A 14,189-nucleotide genomic window follows, 5' to 3' on the forward strand; every position below is an offset into this window, starting at 1 on the left:
CATCCTTGCTCTTTCTGAACGCTTTTTCTTTCGAACGTTTTTCCTTGTGTTTTGAGACCGGGTGGGGTGAATGGGGAGTGTGAGCATCCTTGCTCTTTCTGAACGCTTTTTCTTTCGAACGTTTTTCCTTGTGTTTTGAGACCGGGTGGGGTGAATGGGGAGTGTGAGCATCCTTGCTCTTTCTGAACGCTTTTTCTTTCGAACGTTTTTCCTTGTGTTTTTGAGACCGGGTGGGGTGAATGGGGAGTGTGAGCATCCTTGCTCTTTCTGAACGCTTTTTCTTTCGAACGTTTTTCCTTGTGTTTTTGAGACCGGGTGGGGTGAATGGGGAGTGTGAGCATCCTTGCTCTTTCTGAACGCTTTTTCTTTCGAACGTTTTTCCTTGTGTTTTGAGACCGGGTGGGGTGAATGGGGAGTGTGAGCATCCTTGCTCTTTCTGAACGCTTTTTCTTTCGAACGTTTTTCCTTGTGTTTTGAGACCGGGTGGGGTGAATGGGGAGTGTGAGCATCCTTGCTCTTTCTGAACGCTTTTTCTTTCGAACGTTTTTCCTTGTGTTTTGAGACCGGGTGGGGTGAATGGGGAGTGTGAGCATCCTTGCTCTTTCTGAACGCTTTTTCTTTCGAACGTTTTCCCTTGTGTTTTTGAGACCGGGTGGGGTGAATGGGGAGTGTGAGCATCCTTGCTCTTTCTGAACGCTTTTTCTTTCGAACGTTTTTCCTTGTGTTTTGAGACCGGGTGGGGTGAATGGGGAGTGTGAGCATCCTTGCTCTTTCTGAACGCTTTTTCTTTCGAACGTTTTTCCTTGTGTTCTTGAGACCGGGTGGGGTGAATGGGGAGTGTGAGCATCCTTGCTCTTTCTGAACGCTTTTTCTTTCGAACGTTTTTCCTTGTGTTTTGAGACCGGGTGGGGTGAATGGGGAGTGTGAGCATCCTTGCTCTTTCTGAACGCTTTTTCTTTCGAACGTTTTTCCTTGTGTTTTGAGACCGGGTGGGGTGAATGGGGAGTGTGAGCATCCTTGCTCTTTCTGAACGCTTTTTCTTTCGAACGTTTTTCCTTGTGTTTTTGAGACCGGGTGGGGTGAAGGGGGAGTGTGAGCATCCTTGCTCTTTCTGAACGCTTTTTCTTTCGAACGTTTTTCCTTGCGTTTTGAGACCGGGTGGGGTGAATGGGGAGTGTGAGCATCCTTGCTCTTTCTGAACGCTTTTTCTTTCGAACGTTTTTCCTTGTGTTTTTGAGACCGGGTGGGGTGAATGGGGAGTGTGAGCATCCTTGCTCTTTCTGAACGCTTTTTCTTTTGAACGTTTTTCCTTGTGTTTTGAGACCGGGTGGGGTGAATGGGGAGTGTGAGCATCCTTGCTCTTTCTGAACGCTTTTTCTTTCGAACGTTTTTCCTTGTGTTTTGAGACCGGGTGGGGTGAATGGGGAGTGTGAGCATCCTTGCTCTTTCTGAACGCTTTTTCTTTCGAACGTTTTTCCTTGTGTTTTTGAGACCGGGTGGGGTGAATGGGGAGTGTGAGCATCCTTGCTCTTTCTGAACGCTTTTTCTTTCGAACGTTTTTCCTTGTGTTTTTGAGACCGGGTGGGGTGAATGGGGAGTGTGAGCATCCTTGCTCTTTCTGAACGCTTTTTCTTTCGAACGTTTTTCCTTGTGTTTTTGAGACCGGGTGGGGTGAATGGGGAGTGTGAGCATCCTTGCTCTTTCTGAACGCTTTTTCTTTCGAACGTTTTTCCTTGTGTTTTGAGACCGGGTGGGGTGAATGGGGAGTGTGAGCATCCTTGCTCTTTCTGAACGCTTTTTCTTTCGAACGTTTTTCCTTGTGTTTTGAGACCGGGTGGGGTGAATGGGGAGTGTGAGCATCCTTGCTCTTTCTGAACGCTTTTTCTTTCGAACGTTTTTCCTTGTGTTTTGAGACCGGGTGGGGTGAATGGGGAGTGTGAGCATCCTTGCTCTTTCTGAACGCTTTTTCTTTCGAACGTTTTTCCTTGTGTTTTTGAGACCGGGTGGGGTGAATGGGGAGTGTGAGCATCCTTGCTCTTTCTGAACGCTTTTTCTTTCGAACGTTTTTCCTTGTGTTTTGAGACCGGGTGGGGTGAATGGGGAGTGTGAGCATCCTTGCTCTTTCTGAACGCTTTTTCTTTCGAACGTTTTTCCTTGTGTTTTGAGGCCGGGTGGGGTGAATGGGGAGTGTGAGCATCCTTGCTCTTTCTGAACGCTTACTTGTAACGTCTTTGCCAAAAGTAACCAGGCTGCGGAGTCTGGTCTTAAAAGCGAAGTACGAAGGCTGTTCTTACTAATGAAGGGATTTAAGGTCTGATAGGTGCCGTGAAGGCGTTTTTGCAAGGCCCAGAAGGAAACCTTCCACCCTGGTTACTTTTGGTAAAGACGGTACATTTTCGAACGTTTTTCCTTGTGTTTTGAGACCGGGTGGGGTGAATGGGGAGTGTGAGCATCCTTGCTCTTTCTGAACGCTTTTTCTTTCGAACGTTTTTCCTTGTGTTTTTGAGACCGGGTGGGGTGAATGGGGAGTGTGAGCATCCTTGCTCTTTCTGAACGCTTTTTCTTTCGAACGTTTTTCCTTGTGTTTTTGAGACCGGGTGGGGTGAATGGGGAGTGTGAGCATCCTTGCTCTTTCTGAACGCTTTTTCTTTCGAACGTTTTTCCTTGTGTTTTTGAGACCGGGTGGGGTGAATGGGGAGTGTGAGCATCCTTGCTCTTTCTGAACGCTTTTTCTTTCGAACGTTTTTCCTTGTGTTTTGAGACCGGGTGGGGTGAATGGGGAGTGTGAGCATCCTTGCTCTTTCTGAACGCTTTTTCTTTCGAACGTTTTTCCTTGTGTTTTTGAGACCGGGTGGGGTGAATGGGGAGTGTGAGCATCCTTGCTCTTTCTGAACGCTTTTTCTTTCGAACGTTTTTCCTTGTGTTTTGAGACCGGGTGGGGTGAATGGGGAGTGTGAGCATCCTTGCTCTTTCTGAACGCTTTTTCTTTCGAACGTTTTTCCTTGTGTTTTGAGACCGGGTGGGGTGAATGGGGAGTGTGAGCATCCTTGCTCTTTCTAAACGCTTTTTCTTTCGAACGTTTTTCCTTGTGTTTTGAGACCGGGTGGGGTGAATGGGGAGTGTGAGCATCCTTGCTCTTTCTGAACGCTTTTTCTTTCGAACGTTTTTCCTTGTGTTTTTGAGACCGGGTGGGGTGAATGGGGGAGTGGTCACCTGGCGTACAGGAGGAAGCCCATATTTTCTTCGCAACCCCCCCCCCCCCCTTACCTTTTTTTTTGTGTGTGCGCGTGCTTACCAGAGAAGAGGTTTCGGAGGCGCTGTGCGCGCGCTGAAAAGCTCATTCCCCGTTGTTTGTTAATTGCACACCTATAATTCGCAAGAAGCCTTGCTATAGCTAGAGGTCTCATATGCCTACCTGAAATTCCGCTAACCACGCCCTATCTCGATTTTCATTTCCGGGCTACCCTACATTGGATGTCCTAGGTTGTAACGTGCTTTCATATGTACCGTGTCTTTTTTTTTTCAATTCATTTCACCAGCTTTCTACCTGTTTCTATTACACGCACTTACCTCTTAGCTCATCCACGACCTCGCCTTGTTTTACGTAGCGCAAATATAGAGGAGTTAACTTTCATGGTCTACACAGGATTGTAGGATTGTTCAATATGAAAAGGAACAAAGTGATATCATTCAAATTAAGTTAATTGTTACTCCGTCATTCTATGTGACCGGCATACGTTTTTCCTGTTTTACGGTCTAGAATTAATTTTGGCACATGTAAAAGTAATTTTCGACTTTAGTAGAGAAAAAAACAGTATTTTTGAGCAAACTGATAGCAACCTTTCATACTGAGAGACCGTGTACAAAGTACCACGCGCGGAGAGCAGCGTCAGAAATCGAGCAGCGAGCGCAGCTCAAGGAGATGGCACGCCTACGTGCTTACTTGTTTTTTTGTCTTTCATCTTTTCGTTACAATGGCAGGTCGTCAAGCCGAGTTTCTGAAACGAAGCGGTAGCAAAGTTTTGGATACCCCCGTGTCACTGCAAAGCCACCTCACTGGCGCCTGAATTCGCCACCTCTAGTTAGGAAGGGAGGGAAAAAAAGTAAAAGAAAACCAAAATAGCATGCAGAAGAATCACAGCGCCGGAGCGCCCGTCGCTAGTGGGTAAAAAAAAAATCGCCAACGAAAAGCATGCAGAGGGCAAGAATGCGCCTACTTCCCCACGCTCTCCACCTGGTCATTAAAGCGGCGGGGAAAAAAGCATAGAGGGAAAAAGTTCAAAAAGAAAGAAACGTGTTGAGAGGGCAAGGAGGACCAGATTGGCAATACGCAGCGTTACGTAGGTTCTACGTCACTTTTTTGTCACGTGATCCTCCCCAGTTTCTCTGCTCGTTTCTCATTTGCACCTAGGCGTGTTTGAACATTTTCTGCCGTGGCTATGCTTCTCGAGTTAGCATGGATGCTATTCCGGGGCCGTTCGAGTTCTTTGGCGAAGAGTATCATGGCGTGCGACGGTGGGAACTACAACGTGCGAGACGACTGCAGCAGCGAGAACCGAGGGAGGCCAATGCTATAGCACGATATTCCGTGAATAGTCGTGTTAAACCGTCTGCATATTTTTTATCCCAGCCCTAGTTCCTGCTACATTATGTTTTTTCGAGCTTAACTTAGTTGGTTTAAATCATGCATATGCCCCCCCCCCCCCCCCCCCCGTCGCTATATTATGATTTTCGCCCATTCCTTTATAAGTGCGTGATACGTATGGCAGTGCGGATGACAGAAGCAGGCGTAGCACCGGGGCCGTCTTATTTGCCGCGCTTTTTAGTCTTACTAGTTGAAAAATGACGTAAAGTGATAGGTCATCATCAATATTTATCCGCACTAGCTGTCGGGGCTTCGCCAATTTCTGCAGATTACCTCTCATAATTAACAATGTTCGCCACTTGTATATTTCTAATAATGCTCTCTAAGTATTTGCAGTTCTATTGGACACCGTGCTATCTTGAAGAAAGGAGCGGTTTAATGAAATAATTTCGTTATAAAGGGGGGGGGGGGAGAGGGAGGGTGGCTTAGGAGGGGTTCTCGTTTTCGTAGAGGAATGTGTTAAATATTTACGTAGTGGCTGGAAGATATTGTGCTTACTTCCGAAGAAACAGTGGTATGGCTGAGTTCAATGTGTACCCAATGCTGGGGCCTCTCGATGATGCGCTTCCACGCCCGGCACACTCTGCGACATGCCAGCAGGTCCTCAGTCGACAGGTACTTGATGATTGCTTCCAGGACATTTTCTGCAGAAGGGAATCCCTGCTACAAAACTTCATATTTACACTTAAGACCAAGACCATTCAGATTAAAAACTTGAATTTCAGTCATGAGGGATTGCTATGCGTTGGGCCCGATAACTTAGTAGAAAATAAAATCATTTGCTTTAGGCTATCGTATGCAACCACAACACTCCGTGGAAGTTTATGGTCGATAATGCACGTTTGAAGTCAGTCCACCATTCTTTGCGAACACTTAGCCATGAAGTATACATTATCCGGTCGATTTAAAAAGATTGGTATCACGCAAAGGTACGGTAGGGGTAACATTAAGAGATAGGAAGCGTGCAGAGGGGGTCAGAGAAATAACTCGTTACCGACATTCTAGTGAAAATTAAGAAGAAATGGACATGGGCAGGACATGTAGTGCGAAGAGAGGATAACCGATGGTCGCTTATGGTAACAAACTGGATTCCAAGGAAAGGAAAGCGTAGCAGGGGGCGGCAGAAAGTTAGGTGGGCGGATGAGGTTAAAAAGTTCGCAGGGGTCAAGTGGATGCAGCTAGCACAGAACCGGGTTAAGTGGAGAAATATGGGAGAGGCCTTCGCCCTGCAGTGGGTATAGTCAGGCTGATGATGATGAAAGGTACGAAAATTTTTGAGCATGCGTTTTGGCTTTTACTTATAAGACTGGCACAGGTGCAGACAGATTGGGACATTTTATTCACATTCATTGACTACCGCCAGCGCCTGCTTAGTTAGACCCGTAGCAGGAGAAAAATTGCCTTTAGTACATGACTGCCGCTATAGAAAAGCTTTTACGCCCTTCCTACACTATCAATTTCCATGCTAACTGTATGCTTTGCCTCCTCACGTCTTCAGTCATGCGCGATGATTCTCCCTCTTAGTTGATTAGCTGGACAGTATATTCCCCAAACTGGACGTTATATTGAGTCGTTCATCGGCAACCCTTATGCGCAGTTACGCCCAATACACTTGTTTGAATACCTGTGTTAACATGCAGTGAAAAGATATTGAGGTCTCCCGCCCACACGAAGTGCCCTCCGGCCGCGGCCAGTGATTCAACAACATAATCGTCAGCCGAACTGCCTCCCCTTCATTGCGAAGGACTGCAGTAACTTACAGCTGCTGTCTCCTGCGTCACGTGCGACCGCACTCTCTCACCTGACTCTCTCCCCCCTAATACTATATGTTTAGAGCCCTGCACAGGCCTGATTTTCCGACCCTGGCTCAGCCCGGGCCCGGCTCGAGCCCACGCTGACATGGAGCAGGCCCGACCTGGTCCCGCGCTACCTAGACTCAGCCAGGCCCACGCGCGCCCGGCAGTCCGTCTGCGCGAACTCCTTGAAAATGTAGAGTTAAGGCGAAAAAAAGAAACGCTTAACGCTTTTTTATTCCATCGTAAATAACATAGTCCTGGTTAACATCCAACGGTTTATAAACTAGTCCACATCGAGCAACAAAAACGAACGTAGAAGAAAAAAATATTTCCAGAAAACAGCATGAAGTATTCCTTTTACATCGAAAGAGCGCCAGACTGTACTACCAAGGCTCTTAATTGGCCTAGTTGGTTGTTAGCTTCGGATGTAGTAGCGCACGAGGAATTGTCCACCTACCTTCTGTATTCGTCTTCCACGTGCGCTAGCTACTGTGTCTGAAGCGAGATTGTAATAAACTTACCTATAACATGGCGTATGCCAAGAGGTGAGTAATTCTTTCGGTTATCTGAAATACTGAATTGGCGCTTGTGGGTATGCTGTTCACGATTGTTTTTCTTTAGTCATGACTGTGTTTCATGCGTACCTTCTTTATTTTACTAAAATGTGTGCACTTTAATGTAACAAACCCACTCCTATCTTAGTCCTGAATAGGACTGATAGAATTGCTAAAATAAATAATATTACTAAATGGCACATAATAAGAAATGAAGATGGGAGAAAAATCTGACAAAATATTTTTTCTCAGCAGAGGAGGGCACAGTTAAAGTGCCGACAGAAGCAAATGCTTGGTAAAGAAATTTAGTGCATGTGATTCTATTTAAAGCGATTGTGCACTTGCATGAATACAGACATTTTAAATAGGGCTTATTTTAGCAATTAGCTCTTGGGACAAGATATTTGCCTAATCACACACAAAGACACTATCGCCTGCAAATGAGCCACAATAGCCTGTCTGAGCAAGGGCAGGAAAACAAAAAATCTACATATACTTGTCCAATAATATCCTTGTGAAGAATGCATGGCCGCACTCCGCATCTTTATGGAGACGAAAAGCAAAACACCCACTAAACGCGTGCGTGTGTGCGTGTATGTATGTATGTATGTATATATATATATATATATATATATATATATATATATATATATATATATATATATATATATATATATGTATATATATATATATATGTATATAAATATATATATATATATATATATATATATATATATATATATATATATATATATATATATATATATATATATATATATATATATATATATATATATATATATATATATATATATATATATATGAAGGAAAGAAGCCAACAGTCGGCGAGGCCAAGGAAAGCGTAGGGGATGTTACTTTATGTCCTTTTTTTTAATGTTTTACTTGGATAATCAAAGAAATTAGTAATCTAATCTTGTTTAGGGGAAGATAATTAAACACAAAGTAGCAGAAAAAACAACGTGCCGATGGTGGGAACCGAACCCACGACCTCCGAATATCGCGTCCGGTGCTCTTCCAACTGAACTGCATCGGCCGCTGTCCCCCCTGCTACTTGCTTGGGTATTTATGTTGTCTGTATACGAACCTTGAGAGTGTTCACCAGCGCCACCCTCAGCCATAGCGGCGGACGTAGAACGTCCTTTGTTACCGCCAGCGTCACGTAGAACGTGATCAAGAGCGAGGGCGAAAGCTGTGCTAGAACCCTCTTACGCTACCTATGGCGTCAAGACTGCCAGAACCGAGACCCCCGTAAGCTACAAGCAGATCAATTAAGGTGAAATGAGGGTGCTCGTTATAATACATGAAGGAAAGAAGCCAACAGTCGGCGAGGCCAAGGAAAGCGTAGGGGATGTTACTTTATGTCCTTCGTGGGTTCGGTTCCCACCATCGGCACGTTGTTTTTTCTGCTACTTTGTGTTTAATTATCTTCCCCTAAAGAAGATTAGATCACTAATTTCTTTGATTATCCAAGTAAAACATTAAAAAAAAAGGACATAAAGTAACATCCCCTACGCTTTCCTTGGCCTCGCCGACTGTTGGCTTCTTTCCTTCATGTATTATAACGAGCACCCTCATTTCCCCTTAATTGATCTGCATATATTATATATATATATATGTGTGTGTGTGTGTGTGTGTGTGTGTGTGTGTGTGTGTGTGTGTGTGTGTGTGTGTGTGTGTGTGTGTGTGTGTGTGTGTGTGTGTGTGTGTGTGTGTGTGTGTGTGTGTGTGTGTGTGTGTGTGAGAGAGAGAGAGAGAGAGAGAGAGAGAGAGAGAGAGAGAGAGAGAGAGAGAGAGAGAGAGACTACCCTAAGATTGCTAATGCAGTACGCTCTTATTCAATGGCGTTTCTCGTACCGTAATATGTTTTATTTTTTCTAGGGAGGGAGGCAAGGCGAAGGCAGACAAATACTATCGTTATTAGTCTTGTTGTTGGATTGTATCGTATCAAAGCGTTCGTACCTTTGTAAGAAAACTTGGTTTATTCGTTGGCCTACAAAGTACTCAGATACGGAATTTGTTCACGGTTCAAGCATCTGGCATCACCGTGTGAATAGAGTGAAGTTTTGTTGTTCGTTCTTTTTGCTCTGTGCACCAGGGGTGCGCCGTCAGAGACAGTATACGTGGTTCAGCGGAGGTTCCTTGCGCCAGAGGCGCCCCATCGGAGACGGTATGTAGTGAAGACTTGAGTGCAGGAGTTTGCGAGAATAATAACTGGATATTTATATACACAGCAAATATTTACAACATGTACAACAGAGATGCAAAGTGGAACTGGCTAAGAAGGAAATTTTCCCACCTCGGCATAGCCGAAGATGCAGCGCATCTAACCTAGCCAGAACGCCGGACCGCGCCTTCGGGCTCTGTTTTATCCCCGTGAGGCCCAGCTCTAATTTACACACCGTTCAATCACAACAAACATCAGCCTGATTGATTCGTTGCGACGTACAGCTCCCACTTCAACTTTAAGAGGACTAAACACTCTCTCACTGAAAGAAAAAAAAAAGGAACGCAAAACTCCTAGGGTCACGTCCTTCCTGCATTACACCGTATACCTGGCGGTTGCAACGCTATACAGCTGCCGTCTCTCACCCCTCGCTTTCCGTGACTTGCCAAAATCGCAACCCCGACTTAGCAGCGCAAAAGAAAAAGAAAAGGGCGGTCAGTGGTCCTGCCCCCGCTCGCCTGTCGATACGGCCGTACCGCTTTTGTTAGGTGCTCGCCACCACATTCCATAAGGTGCTGGCGTGAATGGGCGCCTCACCTGCGACTGCGGGGTCGAGACGGCGCGCTCAAGGTGTTGTGCAGTGCTGTCTATAGGTCTCTTCGATTTGGCTGCACCAGCTGCACTAGTTCAAGTAGTGCAGCACCGCCGTCTGCACTTATCTCCTCGTGTTGTCAAGGTGCAAGGCTAGTTCTGCAGGAGTTCTCGCCCATCCTGCACTCGCTCCAGAGAAGGTGTAGAAAAAAGTGCAGCATGGCGTACGCGCCGCTCGCTGCGCGTCGTTCTGCAGAGCTTTGTGAAGTCCGTCTCCTTCAGATACCGGACGGTTCGCTGCTAATGTATCCGCGAATGGTTGCGTATACAGGGTATTTGGGCTGCATGCTGGTGATTGACATTTTGTTAATGGAGGAGCGGTATTACATAGTTGTGGCCGCATATGCTGTGGTACGTGGCCGCGATACGGCACCTTCGCGCGCGTGGTCCTAGTAGTATTTTTTTTAAATCGTGTTGTGACCTAAGAAGACGGGTAGCTGCGAACAGAAGTCAGTTACGATATATTGAGTTTCTTTCGGGCCAAGTGTGTGTGCAACGTGATAGCGTGCGCAGCGACTCAGCGAGCGACATCAAACTTGTCGCCCACGCGTCGTCTGAGAGCGCGCAATGAGGTACGTGCGTCTTTTCAGCAGTTAGTGCTTTTGGACAGAAGTTCGCGGAAACCAATCAAGGGTCACGTTAGGCATTTTTAATTAAACTATCATAATTAAACTAATACTCGTGGCAACTGCTTACAATGTTAATTCTCTCGTGCCCATGCGCATGAATGGCATCTTCGCAGACCGGCCGATATAATGATCGTGCATTCGCGCGTACTTTGGTCAATTGATCGCAGTCAGCGTCACTGTTAGTCATCGTCACTTTCCGATCGAGTGCTGTAGGCATACGGCAGCCATGGCTTCGAAGTTGAAGCACGCGATACATGATGCGCCCGCACGCGTCTGCTAGATTGCAGAATCGTATACACTTGCGTACTCGTTTTGACAGCTGCCGCTGCACGCCAGTGTCGCAACTGACACTGCACGCTCACGTGACCGCCTGGCACCAGTGCAGAACTTTTCAGAACTTGCAGCCAGTGCAAGCCAAATCGAAGAGACCTTATGTCTCCCTCTTCGGAGACTTACTGCCTGTCATTCAGCTAGTAACGTACCCCGCGCCTCGCGGCGCCCTCCTTATGCGCACCACCTGCGTCCACTCATGCTACAAGACTGCCAAGACTTTCCCCAACTTCTCGCGCTAATCCGTTGTGCCCATCAGTCCCTTACACGCGCCTTCTAAGATTCTACATGGGGCCCAATGGCGCCGTTTAGAAATAACTCATTCAAGGGACCGATGAACCCTAGCGCCCCCTCAGATGTATGCACTATACTACCCGAATGCGACTGCAACACGGCATCCGGACGAACAATAACCAGATATTGCAGGGGCACAACAACAACAAACAAAACACCATGCGCACAGGCATAGAAAGCAAAACAAAACTAAAATACTAGAGTGATCACTTCACACACACACACAATTTGCATGCACAAGTTTCGCCTCACACAAAGTTCAAGTTCATGCGCAGGCATCAATTCTAAGGTTCGCGCACACCCTGGTTATCCTCGCGAACACCCACACATACACGCACACCTGCAAGGTTTCAGCACTCATTAGCGCCAGTGTCTCGTCCGCGGACAAACCTAAGTCTCCCGGTCGCACCCCCTGCCGCTGTGTGCGCTCGAGCCGGCGTGCGATTGGCTTGTACAGTAGTCGCAACAGAGTGAAAACTCAACCGCTGGTGTCCCCTGGGGTCGAAGACCTCCTGGCTATCACTAGGGCCTAGACACTCAGCCTGTGATGCTCTTGAGGGCACGCTCTGCACGTTGTACCGCGACAATGCGTCTTGTACCTTTCCTTGTTCACCATCTTTGCAGGAGCTAACGCAACCCGTGCGACGCTTGATCTGGCGTGCTGAACAGTAGATAGAACGGTACCTCAGGTGTGCATGCAATGTGTGAGCTATACACCTGTCTACTCGCACTTGACCTCGGTGGGCGCCTTTCGCCCCATTCTCTTCGGCACTAACATTAGGAATGTCGTGCCCTGCTTCACAGGCTTTTTCCGGTCTCGTGGCAACATCTAACCCTCCAACTGGAGGAACTGATTTGCTGTCACTTGACTCAAATTTGTCTGGCGGCCCCTCTTTGCTCTCGGGCGACGCGACCTGAGCTGAGTCGAGTATATTTGAAACCTGTCTAGCACTGTCTGAATTTTGCCTCGCTCGCCCCTCTCCCTCCTCAGCCTCGGATGGAAAGCTCTTGCTGTGAACAGAGTCAGCCAGAGTACATCCTTGCGACCACGATGAATTTCCGCCGGCCGCTAGCTCGACCACATAACATTCATTGTCCTCGAGAGTTTCAAGCTGTGCGAACTGCTCCTTCTCGGAGCTCGCCTGAGGCTGCTTTTGAGGCCCCGTAGAATCTCTTTCATGGGAACCTAGCTGGCTCGATTCTTGCTGATACCTGGCCGCTTTCCTCTTGATCGCTTGGCGCTGGAGAAGCCTCAATATCCTCACTCAAATAGCATGTCAGTAATTGGCAGTTGTCTAGTTTGCCATCAGACACTTTAAAATCGATTGTTTCGATTACACTCGTGCCACCAGAGCTGGGCTGCTCGTTTTCATTGCTGGCCCCCCAGAGCGGCGGTAAAGCTGCTCTGTTTTCGCGCCCGGCCGGAAGCCCAGCCACGCTTCCTGTCTTTTCTGCAGCTTTCCCTGACAAAGAATCAGAATAAGAATCAGAAGTTTATTTCAGGATCGCATACACAATGCTACGGGTGTAGGCAAAAAGCTTTCTGGAGGCTTGACGAGACCTACACAAGAGATGCTACTGCTAACCGACTGGTTGTCCACTGTTTCTTCATGGCTGTTTTTCTGATCCTTTGGCGACCTGCCTGAGTAATTGTTTTCCACGTCCGGTGGCGTAACTGCTGGTTCTATGTCGGGCATTTCTGCGTCCACTGCCCTCATCCACCGTGTTGCCATAGCGATCTTCCGATCAGCTTTATGACACTCCGCTAGTGCAATTTGAATCGAGCGGTCCAAATCGAGCATACTGCACCCAAAACTGAGCGCATATCCTCCATTTGGCCTCTGCAATTCTGCCTGCAGCTCCTTTAACCACGCTTGTTCCGCTTCCGAAAATTGTCTTCTATCCATTACTAGTTATTTACCTCTACCGAGGTTTCAACTCAGAAATTATCCATGCGGGCCCACGCACCCTTAAAACTGCCCTACTGGCTCGAAAGCAGACAGAGGAACGAACAATGGGACCGGGAAAACTCACAATTTCGGTTTGGTTTGGTTTGGTTTGTGGGGTTTAATGTCCTAAAGCAACTCAGGCTATGAGAGACGCCGTAGAGGAGGACTCCGGAAATTTCGACCACCTGGGGTTCTTTAACGTGCACTGACATCGCACAGCACACGGGCGCCTTGCTTTTCGCCTCCATCGAAAAGCGGCCTCCGAGGCCGGGATTCGATCCCGCGTCCTTGGGAACAGGTGGCGCAGTGGTTACGGCGCTCACGATTTCGATGTGATTATTATTATTATTATTATTATTATTATTATTATTATTATTATTATTATTATTATTATTATTATTATTATTATTATTATTATTATTATTATTATTATTCCATGTGCAACCATTAAGCTTTTCGAATTAGCTTCGCACAACGTACTTTCTTTCCATCTCAAACATATCATTATACCGAATCAACAGGGCTTCATATCGGGTCGCTCTACTTCAACCAACCTGGTCACGTTTGTGGCGTATGCCTCTGCAGCAGTCCTTCAGAGAGGTCAGGTTGACACTGTGTACTGTGATTTGAGCAAAGCTTTCGACGTTGTTACTCACTCATTACTACTTGAAAAGCTTCTACTCTCTGGTGTCGAAGCCTCAATCGTAGCCCTCCTACGTAACTATCTCTTTGATCGCTCCTGCGGACAGACTTCCTTCATTTATCCTGCAACCAGTGGAGTTCCTCAAGGTTGTATTAGGCCCGCTTCTCTTCTCAGTTTTTATTAACGACGTTTCCTCCGTCATCAAGAACTCGTCGTTTCTTCTTTATGCTGATGATATAAAAATATTCAAGGTCATATATTCTTTTCAAGATTGCTTGTTGTTGCAATCGGACATATCTGATTTTTCTGATTGGTGTGCGAAGAATCGACTTGCCCTCAATTCTTCCAAAAGTCTCATTTACTCGTAAAACGCACAGCTTTCTCTACCATTATTCTATGAATTCTGTGCTGCTGGATAGGGCTGATGAAATTAAGGACCTTGGTGTACTGTTTGACCTACGGCCAGCGGAGCGGAGCGGGCGAGCGGATACACCAGCGGAGAGGCGCGCGAGA

At 46.7% G+C, this 14,189-nt stretch overlaps 1 protein-coding gene across 1 annotated transcript in view; it reads right to left on the bottom strand.

Annotated features, from left to right (window-relative positions):
- The window catches only part of LOC146206624 (uncharacterized), a 43,673-nt gene that overhangs the window by 10,861 nt on the left and 18,623 nt on the right, over positions 1-14,189 (bottom strand). Inside the window, exon 3 of the mRNA XM_084575498.1 lies at positions 5,144-5,289. Coding sequence (XP_084431624.1) covers positions 5,144-5,289 — 146 coding nt within the window. The remainder of the gene's footprint in view (positions 1-5,143; positions 5,290-14,189) is intronic.

This window comes from Amblyomma maculatum, chromosome 1 (assembly GCF_055883805.1).
Source record: "Amblyomma maculatum isolate TAMU_Amacu chromosome 1, ASM5588380v1, whole genome shotgun sequence".
Taxonomy (NCBI): domain Eukaryota; kingdom Metazoa; phylum Arthropoda; class Arachnida; order Ixodida; family Ixodidae; genus Amblyomma; species Amblyomma maculatum.